The following is a 19,838-nucleotide window of genomic DNA, read 5'->3' as shown; positions in this document are numbered from 1 at the left end:
ATATGACAGGTCCATATACTGAAGCTACTATTTTAAGTAGCTACTAAAACAAGCTACTATTGTTTTAAAGCTAATAAATGGTCATTTAGTTGGTCAGGCAATGGGATTTGGTGGGGTACCAAGCATGGTCCAACTCTTAAATAAAAATCATCACCGCCTATTTTTATGTCATTATAACCGTTGAGTCTCCAAGAATTCCATTATAAAATGCAAATATATAATACCTGGAGATTTTTGGATTTTATGAACTTAAATAGAAGTTGAATAAGAAAGTAAGACATAAATTGAAAAAAAAAAAGAGAGAGGGAAGCTCAAAGGAAAACTTTATATAGAGACCATTTTTAATCTAAACCCCAGATGCCTCATGTTCCTATAAATTCAAATAGATGTGAAACATAGTCATCCTTTTCACAGCATTTATACCCTGTGTGAAATACTAAACTATGAGAGATTCCCAGGTTAAAAACTACCTTCATCCTTAAAAATCCCACCAGCAGATTCTGCTTTCAAAGGTAACCTGTATCAAATAATCTTCAAGTTTTGTTAAAAAACAAAAGTTGAGAGCCATTTAAGGTGGGAGATGGGTACATGGCATTTATTATGTTAGTCTCTCTACTTTAGTATATTTGAAATTGTGTATTTTAAAAGTTAAGGAAAAATAGGTCCCAATAAATATATTACCTTCAATAGGCCAATCGCACTGCTCTTCCAACTGTGTCTTCAAAGTGCATAACACAGTAAAGAGCTGGGTCAGTTTTCTGTGATGCTGATTTCTGAAAAGGATGATTTCTTAGGACAAAACAAAGTCTTAAATATTGTCTCAAATGATGTACTTTATGGATAGATATATAGTCATAAATATATCACCCCACACATTGCCAAAATTGAACTTATGACCCTTTCAAATTTATTCATTCAACATACAGAGAAAGCCTTTTAATTACTTCATGAAAGTACCATACTTGTACACTCAATACCTGCAGACACTGAAATCAGGAGTGGCCATCTCTCTCCAGCTTGAAGGTTATGAGGTGGAGGAGCTGGGAAAGCCTTCCTGGCTCATGACTTCACTGGCCAACATTCCTTTGGCCAGGATCAAAGCAACTGAATGCTGAAATTATAGAAGATCTTTTTTGTCTGTTTTATTATCTTGTTTTACATTGTCTACTCTAAGTATGTATCCTCTTTTCAATAAGATGAAAAGGTATTTTATCTTGTTTTGGTTTGTATACTAAGCACTTAAATGGAGCAGCCAAAATAGTAGAAAGACAGAAATGGGAATTAGGTGCATTGTGATATTGGGAAGTGCCTAAAAATTATGACCCTCGTGTGTCCCCCACAATAGCACCCATCATCCCTAACTTAGCTTACAAGACACATTGTCTCGAGACTTCTCTGTTGGTCCGGTGGCTAAGACTCCATGCTCCCAATGTAGGGGACCCTGGTTCGATCCCTGGTCAGGAAACTAGATCCCCCATGCTGCAACTAACCGTTTGAGTGCCATGACTAAAAGATCCCACATGCCACAGTGAAGATCAGAGATCCCAAGTCCCACAACTAAGACCCGGTGTAATAATAATAAAGAAAATAAAAAGAACTTGAAAAGATGTTTTTAAATAAAAGCAAAAAAAAAGCCTCATTTCCCAGAAAATTAAAAAAAAGAAAATTAAGCTGAATGTTCTGGAACTACAGGTCTAGTCTCCAATTACTTCACTAAGATAATAAGCATGGCAAAGGAAATCACAATGTTCTCTCTGTACTGCAGAAATTAGTCATTTCTACTAAATATTGCCCACATTATCAAAACTTAATGAAACAGTTCAGAAAGATATCATGAAAATCACCTGTCAAGCAGATCTCTATTTCTTTCATTTATTTATTTATCTGTGGCTGCACTAGGTCTTCATTGCTGCACGTGGACTTTCTCTAGTTGTGGCAAGAAGGGGCTCTTCTCTAGTTGCAGTGCGCAGGTTTCTCACGACAATGGCTTTTCTTGTTGTACAGCATGGGCTCTAGGGCATGCTGGCTCAGTAACTGTGGCTCACAGGCTTAGTTGCTCCACAACATGTGGAATCTTCACAGAACAGAAATCGAACCCATGCCCCTGCATTGGCAGGCAGATTCCTAACCACTGCATCTCCAGAGAATTCCCAGATCTCTATTTCAGTAACCCTCAGGAAAACACAGTTGACAAATGGCGAAACTATTATTGTTTGGAAGGCCAAATGCCTTCCTCTGAACTTGGAAGGCCTTTCTGAGTAAATCACTGTTTGTATAATTTATGTCTTTGGTAAGAGTAGGAGGCTTCTGTGTTCCCCAATGTCTCCAGTCTCAATAACAGTTTCTGAAAGTTTCACAGTGAAACTTTTGAGACCTGGTTTCTATCTGGTGGGCTTCCCTAATGGCTCAGCAGGGGAAGAATCTGCTTGCAATGCAGGAGACACAGAAGACGTGAGTTCGATCCCTGGGTTAGGAAGATTTCCTGGAGAAGCAAATGGCAACCCACTCCAGTATTCTTGCCTGAAAAATCCCATGGACAAAAGAGCCTGGTGGGCTACAGTCCATGGGGTTGCAAAGAGTCAGACACGACTGAGCAGCTAAGCACGCATAACATTCTATCTGGTGATCATCAGCTTTAATGATGTTCACTCATGCGTTCATTCAATAAACCTTTATTTCTATAGTAGTTATAAAATATAAATATCGAGCCCCCACCAGCATAAACAAACACAAGCCCACATAAGAGCATGTCCAGTGAAATCACTGTCAGAGCAGGAGAGTAGAGGAAGCAGAAAATCTCACTAGAAGGATCTAGAACACTAGTGGTGAGTCAATGCCCACAAGAAGGCCGGGGTTGAAGGTGCCGTGGTGGGTGAGGGGCCAGAAGTAGACCCATGCTCCCAGCCAAGGTTGAAGCTTGAGAGTTACATTTTCATATACTCGTACTTTCTCCACTACCCAGAGATCCACAAATTTATACTGTAACTTCACATTTTGAGAATTGCTTATAAAAGAGGACAGCTTTCCTTGCTTATTTCTTGAAATTATTTTCAAAAAGAATTATTATTTTAGTAATATTGCTAAATGACTATTCTATTATTATTAAAATTATTATTTTAGTAATAGTACAGGCTCTGGAATTCTTCTGTTCTTGAGTCTTTGCTCTGCCACTTACCTGCTGTGAGTCCTGAAACAAACTACAGAAGCTCTCTGAGCCTTTATGAATCTGTAAATTGGAGATGGTAGGGACTTCCCTGGTGTTCCAGTGGATAAGACTCTTTGTTCTTAATGCAGGGGGAATGGATTCAATCCCTGGTTAGGAAACTAAGATCCTGCATGCCCACGGCACAGCCAAACAAACAAAATTGGAGATAATTATAGTAACCATGTCGCAGCTCTGTTCTGAGGATTGAACAGGTAGTTCAAATAAAGGACTTCACTCAGTCCCTGACAAGGAGTCAGTATTCAGTCAATGTTACCTCCTTCCCTCGGTAGTGCTTCTTTCAGGAAAATACAGAATGTATCACCCTAGATGGTATCACACCTGCTACTGAAATTCCCTATTACATTTTTCCTTCCATTTTCTTCAGTCTTCCCTCAAACAGCAATTATAAACTTGGCTGTTTGATTTTAACGTTTAAAAACAATTTACCTATCCAGATGAAATGGTGAATTCTAAAAGCAGAAGAAAGTGAAAGTGTTAGTTGCTCAGCTGAGTCCAACTCTCTGCCATTCTATGGACTGTAGTCCACCTGGCTCCTCTGTCCATGGACTTCTCCAGGCAAGAATAATGGAGTGGGTAGTCATTTCCTCCTTCAGGGGTCTTCCTGACCCAAGGACTGAAGGTGGGTCTCCTGCATTGCAGGCAGATTCTTTAAGGTCTCAGCCACCAGGGAAGCCCACAAGCAAAACAGATTCCACAAAGGAACGAAGAACTCCTTTCTGAAACCATGACCCCTGGACTGGATGGGATATAGGGTGAAGATGAATTGCCATGCTGGAATGGTTCTCCAAGAAAACTACAGAATCTCCATTTCGTGAAGCTACCAGGACAGGGAAGTTTTAGAACACTTTTACCAAGACAAGGAACCGAAAATTGTTTCCCTTGCGTTTTCAAGGCACCACCCACCTCAGGCCTGGATGCTGAAGGCTTCAACCAGTATGAAGCTAGAAGACCTGAACTGTGGCCAAATTTCATGCCACTCAGCAGAGTGAGGCTTTTTTCCAGAGCCTCTCCCATTGCTAGCATGCAAGAAACATTCATGAATTCCTATCTAAAATGTACAGAAACCTCACACAAAGAGAGAGGCAAGCATGTCCTCTCCCTGAACTTTTCTAGTCTGAGTTAGGAAGGTGCAACTTTGAGGGCTACTGGGACAAGGGACCCAGTTTAAACCTTCAGTCCCTGCCCCAATGAAAATTTAAAACCAGTTTCAACCCATCCGAGAGTGGCACCAGAGGATTGCAATTTCATCCAGCATGATTTTTATTAGCCCTGCAATTTCTTAATGGGCTCCCCTGAGGGCTGGCTGGTAGAACCCTGCACTGTTCATCCGGATTTGCTACAGGCAGCTTAATAAACATAACATCTGCCCTATGACGATTGTCATAACATCCGACCAGGGTGCAGAAGGCAGAGCTAAAGGTTAACAAAAGCACTGCTCAGATGGCAGGGTGGTGGGCGGGAAGGATGCTGGAAATTGTCATCTGAAGAAAAGTAGTACTCTCTGGGTCCGCAGTTCCTCCAGCCTGGCCAGGGTTCCCAGGAGCTGAGCAGGCAGCTGGCCGCCTCCTGCAATCAGCGTGTTTTACACATCTCGTCAGTGTCACCTCTCCTGACATCTCATTATGCACCAGAGGTAGAAGTGGACAGGTATGGAACACCCGAACTTTTCCTTTTCTTATTATTTCTGTGGCTCACTGTGAAGCTGGGAGTTAATTAAGTCCTGTGGGACAGACAATCAGTGTCTTTTTTGCTAGGTTAAATTACATTATATATAGATGCAAAAAAAAAGAGAGAGAGAAGAAGAATAAAAAAATAATCCCTCAGCTCTTTCCTGGTTAATAGAGTAACGTTAGAAATATGATGATTCCAAACTAGGAGGTGAAGTCAAAGGCTTCTTAGCATACAAGGTTTCTAATGAAGTCATATGACAAATCCACCAGGGATCTCCTTCCTCAAGGATCTCAAAGCATTTTTAAAAAACACTTTTAAAAAACTTCTTGCCTCGATTCTGAAAGTTGATTGAGGGGTGATGGCCAATCCTGTATTACAGGTAGGAATTCCCTCAATCAGACTGGAGGAGAAGACTTCCTTTGGATTTGTAAAATCCAAAACTGAGAAGAAACCTTCACAGTTAACACAGGATCAGAGAATGTGAAGACAGTCCTTTCCTTAAAATGATCTACTCCAGAATTTCCCCAGATGTTCCATAGGCAGCCAAGGGGTATTGCATGGAAGGAAGAGATAAGTCAGATTCTTGTGAGCAGAGAAGTCTGGGGAAAAGTAAGTTCGACAGAGTGAAACTGCCTGCCTTTAACATATCGCTGGACTTCATGATGCCCAGCGTACAAGTGAGCCTGCAGCGTTTCCCAAACGTATTCAACCACAGATTCTTTTTTTCTAATGGGTTATTCTTTGTTACTAATTGTTCAGAGAACTCACATTAGAAAATGCTGACATGGTCCCGTTGCTCATTACAGATGAGGAAACTGGTTTTCCCGAGGACTTGCCCAGAACCACACAGGTAGGTGATACCCAAGCCTGGAGTTAGGACCCAGGTCATCTGCTCTCAGGCCAACCACTGGTCCCAGGCTGCTCTCTGTAACTCACAGGAATCCAGAATACCAAAGAGAATCACTTGTGCTTTCCTGTACCTCAGTGAGACGTGAGGACATCTCTCCATATTGCCTTCAGGAACCCCATCCTCAACCCTCTCTCAGCTGCCGCTTCCTGATGCCTCATTTCCCAGGCTCGTGCCTCAGCTCTGCCCCATGAACACTTGCACTTCAGCTGCAGAACAGGAGCTACAAGTGTCAGGGCTAGCCTGACATTGGGCCACACTTCAGCCAGCAGTGCTCCGCCTGACATGAGCTCTAAGGGATATTTCATGAGACAAAATGGCAGCTATAAAATTTACAAAGTGTTGAACAGTCCTACATTTCCACGTGGATTAAAGCCACATGCCTTAGTTTGACACTCAGAACGGTTTATGTTTCTAAACCTTTGTTCCCAGGGACTCTCTTCCCCATTACTTCCTTTCAAACTTTACACTGCAGCCAAATACAATTACTTATATAACAACCATGTCTTCCCACCCCTGGGATTCTGTAAAACTCATCTCTTCACTAGTAAACCTTTTCTCTTCTCCCCTTATCCTTTAAATCCTCATAAATTTGGGCCCAGATAAAAATGGCACACCCTCCAGGGATTTCTAGGTGATGATTTTTCCACCCAGAAGATTTATTGGCCCTCACCAATTTTCCACAGTAAAATACAAATACCTTTATTACCACATTTATTACATTTTTGTTTATAGCATAATTATTGGGCTTTTATATCTACCCTAGTGAAGAGAATGTTCCACAAGGTAGGGGTTGCATCTTATTCATCTGTAGAATTAATCCAACCCTTTGGAAGGTGACCAAATTATTTTGTCCAAGTCCTTCATAGTTTCAAAGTCTTCTGTTATCTCTCAAAGGGAGCATGTGGCATTCCTATACTGGGACTAATACAATGGCTGGCATCCTAAGAGTTGTCAGTAAATGATGTTTGAGAAGGAATGAGGACAATAATTTCATTATCCCAGTGCAGGAGTACCTTGCCCTCTCTGCTGGCCACATTGCTGCTTTTGTTCAATGTCTTAGTAAAGTCATCATATGATGTCCTTCGAATGCATACTCACTGGTGCCAAGCAGAAATAGAACAAAATATATTTGCTTCTTCTTGGCCGTGCATACGTTTCCCCTCTGGGAAGGAAAAGAAGTTAATTGGCACTGCTTTAAGATGACTGGTACTGGAGCTGTGAGCCTAACAGTCCAGGTCCTTGTTTTTGACATTAATTCATGGAGGAGCCTTGGTCAGTTGACTATGTCTACCCCACGCCTTGTATACATAGGTATTCATTACACAGGGGCACTGAGAGGATCAACTAATAATTGCCAAGTGTTTGGGAAGACCCATTATGAGAAACAAACACTCAAACAGATCATTTCTTTCCCTAGATTGCTTGTTTCCTTATTATTAGAAGAAGGTTAGAACTGAATGATGAGCCATCCCCATTGGGAGCTGGTACATCATATAAACAACTCCTGTCATTTTGAATCAGGAAGATGCACACCACAGAAGAGACACATTACAGGTTTTGAGGTCCTGCAGGCTACTGGAGGTATGTGTGTTTTATGTGGTCATGATGCGTTCTCATTTGCTTGTTTGTTTGTTAAAAGCAAACACTCTGTGGAATTTAAAGGGAGGTTTACCAAACGCTCTTTTCCTTTTCACTTAGCCAGATCCCTTATTGGCACCTTGTTCTCACCTCCATCAAAATTCCATGCAACAGCAATGCCTGAGTTTATCACAAAAGATCAGTGAGGAGACTCAGAGGAAGAGGGCTTCATTTAGAGCCAGGGAAAGAAAAGCGAAGCCATTGAGGTCGATTGTTGGCTGACCCTCCAGTGTCATTCTCCAGTTTCCCTTATCAATAGCTCTAGATCTTTCCTTCCAGCCATCACTGTTGTCATATTTCACCCAGGTGTTAAGGGTGGCACTGACTCTGTTCCAAGACCCACAATAATTGGCCAAAAATAGCCAGCAAAACGTACCACCTGAGCAGAGGGCAGTAAGGTCAAGCAACTCAGTTTGGATCAATGAGTCATGAAGAGACATTTGCTGAGGGCTTCTGGAAAGGAAACTTCCTCCTTCTGAAACTGTGCCCACAAAAGACCCTTTTATTCACATGCAGGGTAGATAGGGGAGCAAGTAGCCCTGAATACTACTGGCAACCACCTTTTGGCTGCAGAAAAGGCAGTTGTAGGTTGAATGTGGCCCCACGGAAGGCAGAACAGAGACATGGAAAGAGCCATTTATTAAGTGAGCACAGAACTGTTGGGTCAGGCCACACCTGTGACTCCTGAATGAGTTTTCCTGTCCCATGAGCCATTCTGTGAGTTGCTTTATGATTTAAGTCCATTTGAGTCATGCTCTTCTTCCCTTGTGATTGAAATCTTCATAAGAAGATTTTTAAGTAAAATTATAAGAAAGAAATGAAAGCACATGAGTGTGTGGAAAAATACCTACACATGGATTCCACAGAGTTATGGATATGAATTACAGACTACAGATATAAAGATCTGCTCCACTGGAACAAATCTTCTTCACACATAATGTTCCAGAGTGATTCTCAGGAGGAAATAGACAAGATTTCAGCACAGGTAGAGTTATGAGGGAAAAAAGCCACATATCCCCCCACACTTCCACAGCTTGCAACAACACTGCAAAACATGATGACTAATTTCTCAGTGCAGAAAATTCCACAGAAAATCTTCAGGACATAAAAGTGGGACTGGAAGCACATCACCAATGAATGGGGAGGAAAGTGGGGAAACAGGGTCTGGAAAGAGGCTGGCTTTACCTTACTAACTCCCAGCAGGCTGTAAGCTCTGCCTAATGGTCCCATATCAGGAGTTTCTTGTCGTCCCTGCCACTGAAAACATAAATCAGGATTATTATTCTACATGGAAATTATTCTATGTGGACTCACAGACAAGAACTAAAGGACCATGTGGAATGCAGTGAGCCAGTCACCAGGCTAAAGGTTAATGATGCAGTCATTAGTCTATAGCTAGGACTGGCTAGATTACATGAAGTAACAAACAGCCCCAAATCCTCATGGGTACAACACAAAGTCCATTATAGATGTTGGCAAGTTTCCAGGATGGACCAGCTTTCCTCTATAACTTGGCCCCACGCCCTTGCCATTTAATCATCAAGGCAAAGGAAAAGAGAGATCTGGAGAGTCAAGCCCTAGACATAAAAATTCTACCCACAAGCTAAGCAAGTGAGGTGGCCCATCACCCTTCAAAATGGTGTGAAGTCCTCCTGGGTTCAAAACAGATGAGGACTGGATGGTGGAGGAGGCTACCACGAAGCGAACTGACTGCAGAACCGCAGGACATCCTTAGCGAAAAGGAACAACTCAAAAGAATGAAACTAAAACACTTTCTAATACCACACACAAACATAAACTCAAAATGGATTAAAGATCTAAATCCAGACCAGAAACCATAAAACTCCTAGAGGAAAACATAGGCAAAACACTCTCTGACATAAATCACAACAAGATCCTCTATGACCCACCTCCCAGAGTAATGGGAATAAAAGCAAAAATAAACAAATGGGACCTAATTAAACAAAAGCTTTTGCACAATGAAGGAAACTGTAAGCAAGGTGAAAAGACAGCCTTCAGAATGGGAGAAAATAGCAAATTAAGCAACTGACAAAGAATTAATCTCAAAATATACAAGAAGCTCATGCAGCTCAATACCAGAAAAATAAACGACCCAATCAAAAAATGGGCCAAAGAACTAAAGAGACATTTCTCCAAAGAAGACATACAGCTGGCTAATAAACACATGAAAAGATACATAATGTCACTCGTTATCAGAGAAATGCAAATCAAAACCACTATGAGGTACCATCTCACACCAGTCAGAATGACTGCTATCTAAAAGTCTACAAACAATAAATTCTGGAGAGGATGCGGAGAAAAGGGAACCCTCTTACACTGTTGGTGGGAATGCAAACTTGTACAGCCACTATGGAGAACAGTGTGCAGATTCCGTAAAAAACTGGAAATAGAACTGCCATATGACCCAGCAATTCCACTGCTGGGCATACACACCGAGGAAACCAGAATTGAAAGAGACACGTGTACCCCAATGTTCATTGAAGCACTGTTCACAATAGCTAGGACATGGAAGCAACCTAGACGTCCATCGGCAGATGAATGGATAAGAAAGTTTTGGTACATATACCCAATGGAATAATACTCAACTATTAAAAAGAATGCATTTGAGTCAGTTCTAAGGTGGATGAAACTGGAGTGAAGTATATACAGTGAAGTAAGTCAGAAAAAAAAAAAAACACCAATACAGTATATTAAAGCATATATATGGAATTTGGAAACATGGTAATGATGACCCTAAATGTGAGACAGCAAAAGAAACAAAGATATAAAGAACAGACTTTTAGACTCTGTGGGAGAAGGCAACGGTGGAATGAGTTGAGAGAATAGCATTGAAACATGTATATTACCATATGTGAAATAGATGACCAGTCCAAGTTCAGTGCATGAAACAGGCATTCAAAGCTGGTGCATTGGGACAACCCAAAGGGATGGAATGGGGAGGGAGGTGGGAGGGGGGTTTGGGACAGGGGGATACATGTAAACCTGTGGCTGATTCATGTCAATGTGTGGCAAAAACCACTAAAGTAATTAGCCTTCAATTAAAATAAATAAATTAATTTTTTAAAAAGAAGAAATATTCTCAAAAAAATATAGAACATCCAAATGATGGAATACTATGCAACCCCTGAAAAACTGTAAAATTATTTAATAATATCAAAATTTTACAAAATATTTAAGATGAAATGTGGATTATAAAAATGTTTTATATTTAAAAATATTCTCATTTAAAAATCTGCCTGGCGACAGTGTTCATGTGTGTCTTTCTGAGTGATAGGATTATAGAAATTTTATGTGATTTTCAGATCAGATCAGATCAGTCGCTCAGTCGTGTCCGACTCTTTGTGACCCCATGAATCACAGCACGCCAGGTCTCCCTGTCCATCACCAACTCCCAGAGTTTACTCAGACTCACGTCCATCGAGTCAATGATGCCATCCAGCCATCTCATCCTCTGTCGTCCCCTTCTCCTCTTTTATATCTCTAATAAAAACAAATTGTTTTGTATGCAGAAAAAAAAAAAAAGGAAAAACTCTGGAAAATCAGTTAAACACCCATTCATCTTGGGAGGTGACTACCACTTAATTATTAGGCCCTAAGCTTAACAACCAGCTCAACCCTACTTCCAAAAGCATCTCCTGAAAAAGCATACAGCCTGAGGATAAACATTGAATAAAAGAGATGATTTAAAGGGAAGAAAGGAAGACGGGGGAGAAAAAAACGAAAGAGGAGAGGGGGGAAAAAAGTGAGGGGGAGTTAGGGGATAGAAGAGAAGAGAAGGGAAAGTAATAGAAGAGAAGAGAGAAAAGAGTGGGGAAAAAAGAAAAGGAAAGGAAATAAGACCAAAAGGAGGGGAAAAGAAAGGAGACAAAAGTGGGAAAGTGCTATGGGGTTTCGGTAACAGAAGAAACAAAATCATTAGGGAATAGAAAGCAGTTTTTCAAATTAGCCTCTAATTAGGTACACACATTATTTTTATAAATGTAAAATCTGTCACATCACTGTTTTGCATCAATTTTCTAGGAGAATGTCCTTAAGCCGAAATTAGGGATTAAATTAAGCAGAGGGGCCTTACTTTTTTTAACAGCAATCCAGGCATTGAAGTGCATTTTAAAATATAAATATTTCTAAAATAAATGGCAGTGATTCAACCAGCTAACATCAGGAGCACATGAAATGTATTTTGTAGTCACTAGAAGAATGAACACAACCAAGCGACTGAGCACACACACACACACACACAAGAATGAATAGGGTGAGACACCTGCAGAGATTCTGTCTAGTCAAATCACGTAATATCCTTAAAGATTCCCGCTTGAATCAAAGTGCCTTGAACATAAGAAACCATTTCTTTCAGGTCACCACAGTTGCCTTAAGTAGAATTCCCTGTGCTATTATACAGCATGTTCCCAAGGAAGTCCAAAGGGACATGTGGCTGATTTATTTTGCTGTACAGTAGAAAATAACACTACATTGTAAAGCAACTATGCTCCAATGAAAACTAATTTTTTTTTAATGACCTTATACATAAAGTACATTAAAATACCAAAAAAAAAAAAGAAAGAAAGAAAAGAAGCCATCCCTAGTGCCAATGATATCGAGGTGAGTATGGGCATGAGAAAGGCGCTGGCTGCCCACCCTCAATCTTCATCTGTCCTTTCTCTTCCTACTTGTGATCTGCACCAGCTGCTGTGTTTACTCACCACTCACTTACTCTTTATCCCCACAAAATCTGGTTTTCCTCCCCATCGATACTATCCTGCAGCCTCAAGCATCACTCAGATAAGATCAGATCAGATCAGTCGCTCAGTCGTGTCTGACTCTTTGCGACCCCATGAATCACAGCACGCCAGGCCTCCCTGTCCCTCACCAACTCCCAGAGTTCACTCAGACTCATGTCCATCGAGTCAGTGATGCCATCCAGCCATCTCATCCTCTGTCGTCCCCTTCTCCTCTTGCCCCCAATCCCTCCCAGCATCAGGGTCTTTTCCAATGAGTCAACTCTTCGCATGAGGTGGCCAAAGTACTGGAGTTTCAGCTTTAGCATCATTCCTTCCAAAGAAATCTCAGGGCTGATCTCCTTTAGAATGGACTGGTTGGATCTCCTTGTGACTCCCTGAAAGTCACAATTGAGTGACTTTCAAGTTTTTTGGATCTGTGAGACTGTATTTTATCAAATTTGGGAAACATTTGGCCATTATCTCATTAAATATTTTTCTCTCCCTCTCACCTCCACTTCCATTTCCATGCTTCCTACCTACAAAAGCAGCCCTGAGCTCCAGCTTCCGATGACCCCCCAGTGTTGCTGTCTCTCTCTGCTTGAGGTTTCTCTCCCTAATGCTGTGTCTAGAATAGTGTCCCCAGATAGAAAGCTGCTTGCTCTCCTTGTGTGTTTCCCTTCTCTCAAGGATCACAGCCTTGTGTCTATTATCCAAAGCCTGAAATATATTCTAACTAGTTTTACAGTCATGTACAGCAGATGAAAGTGAAATGGAAGTGAAAGTCTCTCACTTGTGTCCGACTCTTTGCGACTTCATGGACTATACAGTCCATGGAATTCTCCAGGCCAGAATACTGCAGTGGGAGCTATTCCCTTCCCCAGGGGATCTTCCCAACCCAGGGACTGAACCCAGGTCTCCCACATTGCAGGCAGATTCTTTACCGACTGAGCCACCAGGGAAACCCAGCAGGTGGGTAAGTCTAAAACATCACTCTCCTGTGGCCAAAACCAGAAGTCTGTCTGTTCACATTTAAGAGCAATGCACTAAAAATTGAAGTGGACAATTTGTGTAAGTGGGATGTCATGAGGCTTCCAAATGTCCAAATCCATGGGTCTTTAGCTCCAAAAAAAAAGTATCTTCCAATCTTTTTTCTGGAAAGAATAGAATTTGAATTACCAGGATACTGGAGCTGGGGGCAAAAAAAAAAAAAAAGAATTTTGTAGGGGGTTGGGAGAGATTGACCTCTCTTTAAGAGTAAACAATGTTCCAACTTGGAAATCTTGTATTCTCCATCCCCTCCTCCTCTGTGCTGGACAGTTCAGGTCAGTTCAGTCGCTCAGTTGTGTCCAACTCTTTGCGACCCCATGGACCACAGCACACAAGGCCTCACTGTCCATCACCAACTCCCGGAGTTTACTCAAACTCATGTCCACTGAGTCAGTGATGCCATCCAACCATCTCATCCTCTTTCATCCCCTTCTCCTCCTGCTTTCAATCTTTCCCAGCATCAGGGTCTTTTCAAATGAGTCAGTTCTTCACATCAGGTGGCCAAAGTATTGCAGTTTCAGCTTCAACATCAGTCCTTCCAATGAACACTCAGGACTGATCTCCTTTAGGATGGACTGGTTGGATCTTCTGGCAGTCCAAGGGACTCTCAAGAGTCTTCTCTAACACAACAGTTCAAAAGCATCAATTCTTGGGCGCTCAGCTTTCTTTATAATCCAACTCTCACATCCATACATGACTACTGGAAAAACCATAGCCTTGACTAGACAGATCTCTGTTGGCAAAGTAAAGTCTCTGCTTTTCAATATGCTGCCTAGATTGGTCATAACTTTCCTTCCAAGGAGTAAGTTTCTTTTAATTTCATGGCTACAGTCACCATCTTCAGTGATTTTGGAGACCCCCCAAAAATAAAGTCAGCCACTGTTTCCACTGTTTCCCCATCTATTTGCCATGAAGTGATGGAACCGGATGCCATGATCCTAGTTTTCTGAATGTTGAGCTTTAAGCCAACGTTTTCACTCTCCTCTTTCACTTTTATCAAAAGGCTCTTTAGTTCCTCTTCACTTTCTGCCATAAGGGTGGTGTCATCTGCATATCTGAGGTTATTGATATTTCTCCCAGCAATCTTGATTCCAGCTTGTGCTTCATCCAGCCCAGCGTTTCTCATGATGTACTCTGCATATAAGTTAAATAAGCAGGGTGACAATATACAGGCTTGACATACTCCTTTTCCTATTTGGAAACTAATAGATTCCATCAAGCACCTAATTAATACCTCACTAATTCAGTATGTCCATCAATTATGTCTCTGCTTCCTGGAGGAAGGAGTGGTAAGTAGATGTCTGATTGGGTCTGCCAGCAGTACTGTCCTGGGCTCTAGCTACTCTTTATAGAGATTTCAAACAACCCCTCCAGACTCTTGTCCATATCCTGATACCTCTGTGTGTGTGTGTGTGTGTGTGTGCATGCGGGCATGCACAAGCGCGCTTAGTCACTCAGTCGTGTCTGACTCATTGCCATCCCATGAACTATAGCCTGCTGGGCTCCTCTGTCGATAGGATTCTCCAGACAAGAATACTGGAATGGGTTGCCATGCCCTCCTCCAGGGAATCTTCCTAACCCAGGGATCAAACCCAAGTCACCCACGTGGCAGGCAGATTCTTTATCATCTGAGCCACGAGGGAAGCCCAAGAATACTGGAGTGGGTAGCCTATCCCTTCTCCAAGGATCTTCCTGACCCAGGAAATGAACTGGGGTTCCCTGCATTGCAGGCGGATTCTTTACAAGCTAGGGAAGCTAGCTTCCCTTGAGTTACTAGGGAAGCTCCTTCCTGGTACCTAAATTTATCTAAATCCAAAGCTCTTCTTGGGTCCAGTGGGGCAAACTGTCCTGTTTTTTATCTAAATGTCCCTTTGCAGGAACTTCATTTTTATGTTCCTATTCCCCATGAATTCATCCACGTTCCCCATATAGTTTCCATCTTGACATGGTGTGCTTGTGTTACAAAAATCTCCCCACTTAATCAAGAAGGGTGCTTATGCCTATGTTTTTTGTCCTCCTTTTATTATTTATTTTTTGTCCTCCTCCTTGACACAGGAGGTCCCTTCCTCTGTTTGGTTAAGAGTCCATTCTTAACTATATTAAGCTTCACAGTCATATTTCTAACCGTTTTTCTCTGGTTTTGCTATTTTCAGGTTCTTCGTTCACTAGTTTCTTATTCCTCATTCCATCTTCTTGGATTCATTTTATGGCTTGCCAGAGCATGTCATTTTTCAGAGAGTGCATAGGGTGATAAACTTTCTAAATTGTGTATAACATATATGTCTTTATTTTGTTTCTATTCCAAATAGTGTTGTACAGGGTATAGGATGCTAGGTTTAAAATCACCTGCCAGATAACTTTAACAGCACTGTTTCTGACTTCTTTTTCCACTGATGTGGCAGATCAGATGTTCACAGAAACCTCTTCAAGTTAGCACAACGGAAATTGCTGGGTGAAACATCTGGATGAGTGGAGGAAAAGTAAAGGGATTCCTCGGAGGCAGAAATGAAAGAACGTGGCTTTCCCCACCCTTTTCTTCCTTCTCTCCCTGAGTCTGTCCTGGAACCTCAGAGTCGCCTTGGGTTGGGCCAAGTTTAAAAAAGAAACTGATAACCCACAAAGGACCACACCCATCTCCTGTCCCCAAGAAAATAATCCCTTTTTGCTTTGTGAATCACTCTTAAGACTTCATCTTGAGAGCCACAGAGCCACCACGGGGACAGACACAAAGAGAGAGAGGGAAAAGTGAGGGAAAAGGCCCTAGCAGTTCTCCCAAGCAATTCTTTGCTTAGTCACTCTGATAACCTGCCCTGCCGGACTCTCAAGTTTAGAATTTCTCTGGGAACTCCACTGAAAAGTATAGTGGACTCTTTTTATCAGTTTTCTCTAAACTGATTTTGTATCATGTTTATTCTGCTCTGATTTCTCTACCCATCCAATGCAACCCATGCTTTATCCTTGAAGAATTCTTCAAAACTGCTGGTTGTTTTATGGCACCTTATTGCGTTTTGCAGCAACATTTTAGATGTTGGGTTTTTTTTTCCTGATATCTTTTCTCTTGTTTTGATGTACCATAGCAATACAATATTTTCTGAAGAAGAGAAAAATGTACCTATGCTAAAATGGAAAGATGACCATGACGCATGCATTCATTTATAAATCCATTTGTCCGTTCAATAAACTTTAAGAGGATTTGCTGTGTATTAGACATCGTTCAAAGCTTTGGGAAACAGAAGCAACAAAACAAAGTGCCTCTTTTCAGGAGCTGATATCCTAGACTGTCAATAGGTTTTTTAAAAATGCAAGTTGAAGAACAATATTAATGACACAATAACACCTGTGTGTGCAAATGGGTATATCTATACCTGTGTGTGTGTGCCTTCTTTCAGACGGAATCTTCAGGGGATGCAATTAGAGAAGGAACATGTGAGAAGGTTTCTTTTACCTGTTTTTATTTTAATTTATATTAAAATAAAATATTTTATTTTATTGTCCATTTGTACAATTGATTCAGGCTTAGTTCTAGATACTTTGGACAAACCACTGAACAAAGCAGACAAACACTCTGCCTCCTTGGAGATCATATTCTAGCAAGAAAAGTCAGACACTAAACAATAAATAAACAGAATGTGTTTATTTTATGTAATAATAACATATTACCTTACATATGTTAGCAGGTGAGAAGGTCTAGGGGGAAAAAAATGGAACAGACAAAGGAAAATTGCCAGTAAGACACATGGAGTAAGCAGCACTGGGTTGTAATTTTAAATAGGGTGGGAAGGACAGACTTCATTCAGGAAGTAGCATTTCAGCAAAATATTCAAGTGGAGTGGGAAAAGGGAAAGGAGAAGGATGCTCAACATCACCAATTATTAGAGAAATGTAGATCAAAAGTACAATGAGGTGTCACCTCACGCTGGTTAGAATGGCCATCAAAAAATCTACAAATAATAAACACTGGAGAGGGTAGATAGAAAAGAGAACTCTCCTACACTGTTAGTGGGAATGTATTGATAAATTGGTGTAGCCACTATGGATAACAGTATGGAAGTTCTTTAAAAAAACTGGAAATTAAATTGCCACATGATCCAGCAGTCCTGCTCCAGATAAATCCAGAAAAAATTAAAACTCTAATTCAAAAAGATATATGCAGCCCAATGTTCATACCAGCACTGTTTATAATAGCCAAGACATGGAAGCAACCTGAATGTCCATCAACAGATGAACAAATAAAAAAAATGTGGTGTATATATATATATATATATATATATAAACACATACACATAATGGGATATTAACCATAAAAAGGAATGAAATAATGCCATTCACAGCAACATGGATGGATCTAGAGATGATCACACTAAGCGAAGTTAGTCAGACAGGAAAGCCAAATATTTTATGATATCACTTACATGTAGAATCTAAAATGATACAATGACCTTATTTATAAAACAGAAACAGACTCATGGACACTGAAAACAAACTGATGGTTACCAAAGAGGGAGGCAGGAAGATAAATATTTAAAGATGACAGACATCTAATCCTCAAAAAAAAATTCAAAGTTAGTCTTTGAGATGATAGAAAATTCAAAGAAATCTAAGTGAAATGATCTGGTCAAAGCAGTGAACACTGCAGAGAAATGATCCTATTTCATTTTCTTGCACTGAAACTAGCAAACAGCACGGCCAAGAACAGCCAACACGGGACATTGACTGTGTGTGAGATGCAATTCACAGCAGCTCGCACACTAGAATCCTCACATTAACCCTATCAGGCAGGTACCATTATTATCCCCACTTTACAGACGAGAAAACTGATGCACAGAGGGGCTAAGTTGCCGGAAGTCCCCCAGGGAGCAACGGATGTGTTCCAGCCCCAGCAGTCCAACTCAAAGCCCACTCCTCACTCCTGTGCTACCTGCCTCTTCCTCTCTGTCACCACATTTGTTCAGATGAGCAGACCAACAACCCAGCTTATTTCCCGAGGCAGAAACAGAGGCCCAGAAAGTCTTAAGGATTGCTCAGTGTCCCAGAGCTAGTCTTCAGCCCACAGTTCTCTTTCTACATTTCGAGACTAATTCAGCAGGCTCGCTCACTACCGTAAACCTTTGAGACACCACTGCCAGCCAACTGCTGAGAAGGGGCACTGGCGTGAAGAGGAGGCTGTTATTAGGGGACCATAGTGCTGCAGATGAAGAATTAAAGCTGTTGATGCAATGAAGCATTGAAAGGAAGAGGTGCATTCTGCGGAGGAGGGGGGGCGGCAGGCAGACACAATGAAGGAGGAAGTAACAGCCCGTACAACCACCTGAAGGTTCAGGAAAGGGGCATGAGAAGCCTGGGAAGAGGGAGGTTGGACAGGGAGATCCTGGGGGGCTGGGTGAGGGGGAGATGAGAAGGCAGACAGGGAACAGAAAAATCACGTTACTTATCATAGCATGCATTTTCAGCACCAGCCCAGAAGTTAGAGAAAACCACGCCTCAGGAACCCAGGAAGCACAGTTTGGGATTGCAAAGCCTTCATCTGAGCAACATTTACAAGATCTACGACCCTGTGTGGCACTTAATAGGCACTCAGTAAAGGTTTGTCTCAATAAAAGAGACAAAAGAGGAAGATCTGAGGATCGCTTTCATAAAGAGAAAGACACCTAAGGGAGTAGGTGCTCAATAAATATTATTTTTTATCTGTGTACCATGAGCAGCCCGGAGAGTCGTAAAAGATTATCTGATATATTTCCAAAGAGCGCTTCGCCTCTGATTTCAATTTTCAAAAATTCTCTGGGAGGCTGTGGAATTTCTCACTGGGGACTTTTAAGAACACCTTCTTACAAGAGCCCCTTGGAGGGGTGGCTAAGATGATGTAAAACGGATAGATGAAGGAGGGAGGCTGGGCCAGATGACCCTGCAGACCTTTTCCCTCTTTGGTCCTCATTTCCATGTCATCCTCTCAGAAGTGGAAATTTCCACTCTGTTTTGTACGGCACACACACGAACGGGACAGGCCAGCAGACATTGTCATCCCACCAAATGAAGATGGCTGAGTGATTTGGAAACCTTCCAGAAGCGCCTGGTTGAATTGTAGGCCATTTATTTCATGGAGAAATAAACCACAGAGAGCTTCTTTCAAACATGCTCATGGAAAGCAGGACAAAATGCTGAGATTATCTGCTCAGAATTTGCTTTAAAAGAGCCCAGGCAGCACTCATTTATTTTTGAGAAAATATATGATTAACCATAGCTAACTATGAATTCAGATGCTGTGCATTAGACCAGCTCCTCAAAGTTTGAGAGCATTTAATATTATATATCGCTGCCATTTGGGCTAAATTGTTTTTTTAATGTACACAATATTACAAATTTAATTTGAGCTGTTTGAATCAGTCTGTAAAAAAGATTTGATTATACCTGAGTGTTCTGGCCCCGGCTTTTCCGTATCTCAGTAATCTTGGCGGTAATTGGCTGATTAGGCGTCTCACACTCCATCTTTGCCTCAGTTTCCATGGTAATGGTACAGGAGCTATTATAGATGAGAACTTCATCTCTTTCCACTTTAGGGCTGAAACGAGAGGGGAGGTTAAATGGGGTGTCATCAATCTTAATGAAATGC

The 19,838-nt window shown here is 41.4% G+C and overlaps 1 protein-coding gene across 1 annotated transcript in view; it reads right to left on the bottom strand.

Moving 5' to 3' along the window:
* The window catches only part of PKHD1 (polycystic kidney and hepatic disease 1 (autosomal recessive)), a 443,812-nt gene that overhangs the window by 337,126 nt on the left and 86,848 nt on the right, over positions 1-19,838 (bottom strand). The window contains exon 36 of the mRNA XM_010863025.1: positions 19,637-19,787. Within this exon, the coding sequence (XP_010861327.1) occupies positions 19,637-19,787 (151 nt within the window). The remainder of the gene's footprint in view (positions 1-19,636; positions 19,788-19,838) is intronic.

This window comes from Bison bison, unplaced genomic scaffold (assembly GCF_000754665.1).
Source record: "Bison bison bison isolate TAMUID 2011002044 unplaced genomic scaffold, Bison_UMD1.0 scf7180017864487, whole genome shotgun sequence".
NCBI classification, from domain to species: Eukaryota; Metazoa; Chordata; class Mammalia; order Artiodactyla; family Bovidae; genus Bison; species Bison bison.
Note: the sequence above shows the minus strand (reverse complement) of the source record. Positions and strands in the feature narration are given on the sequence as shown.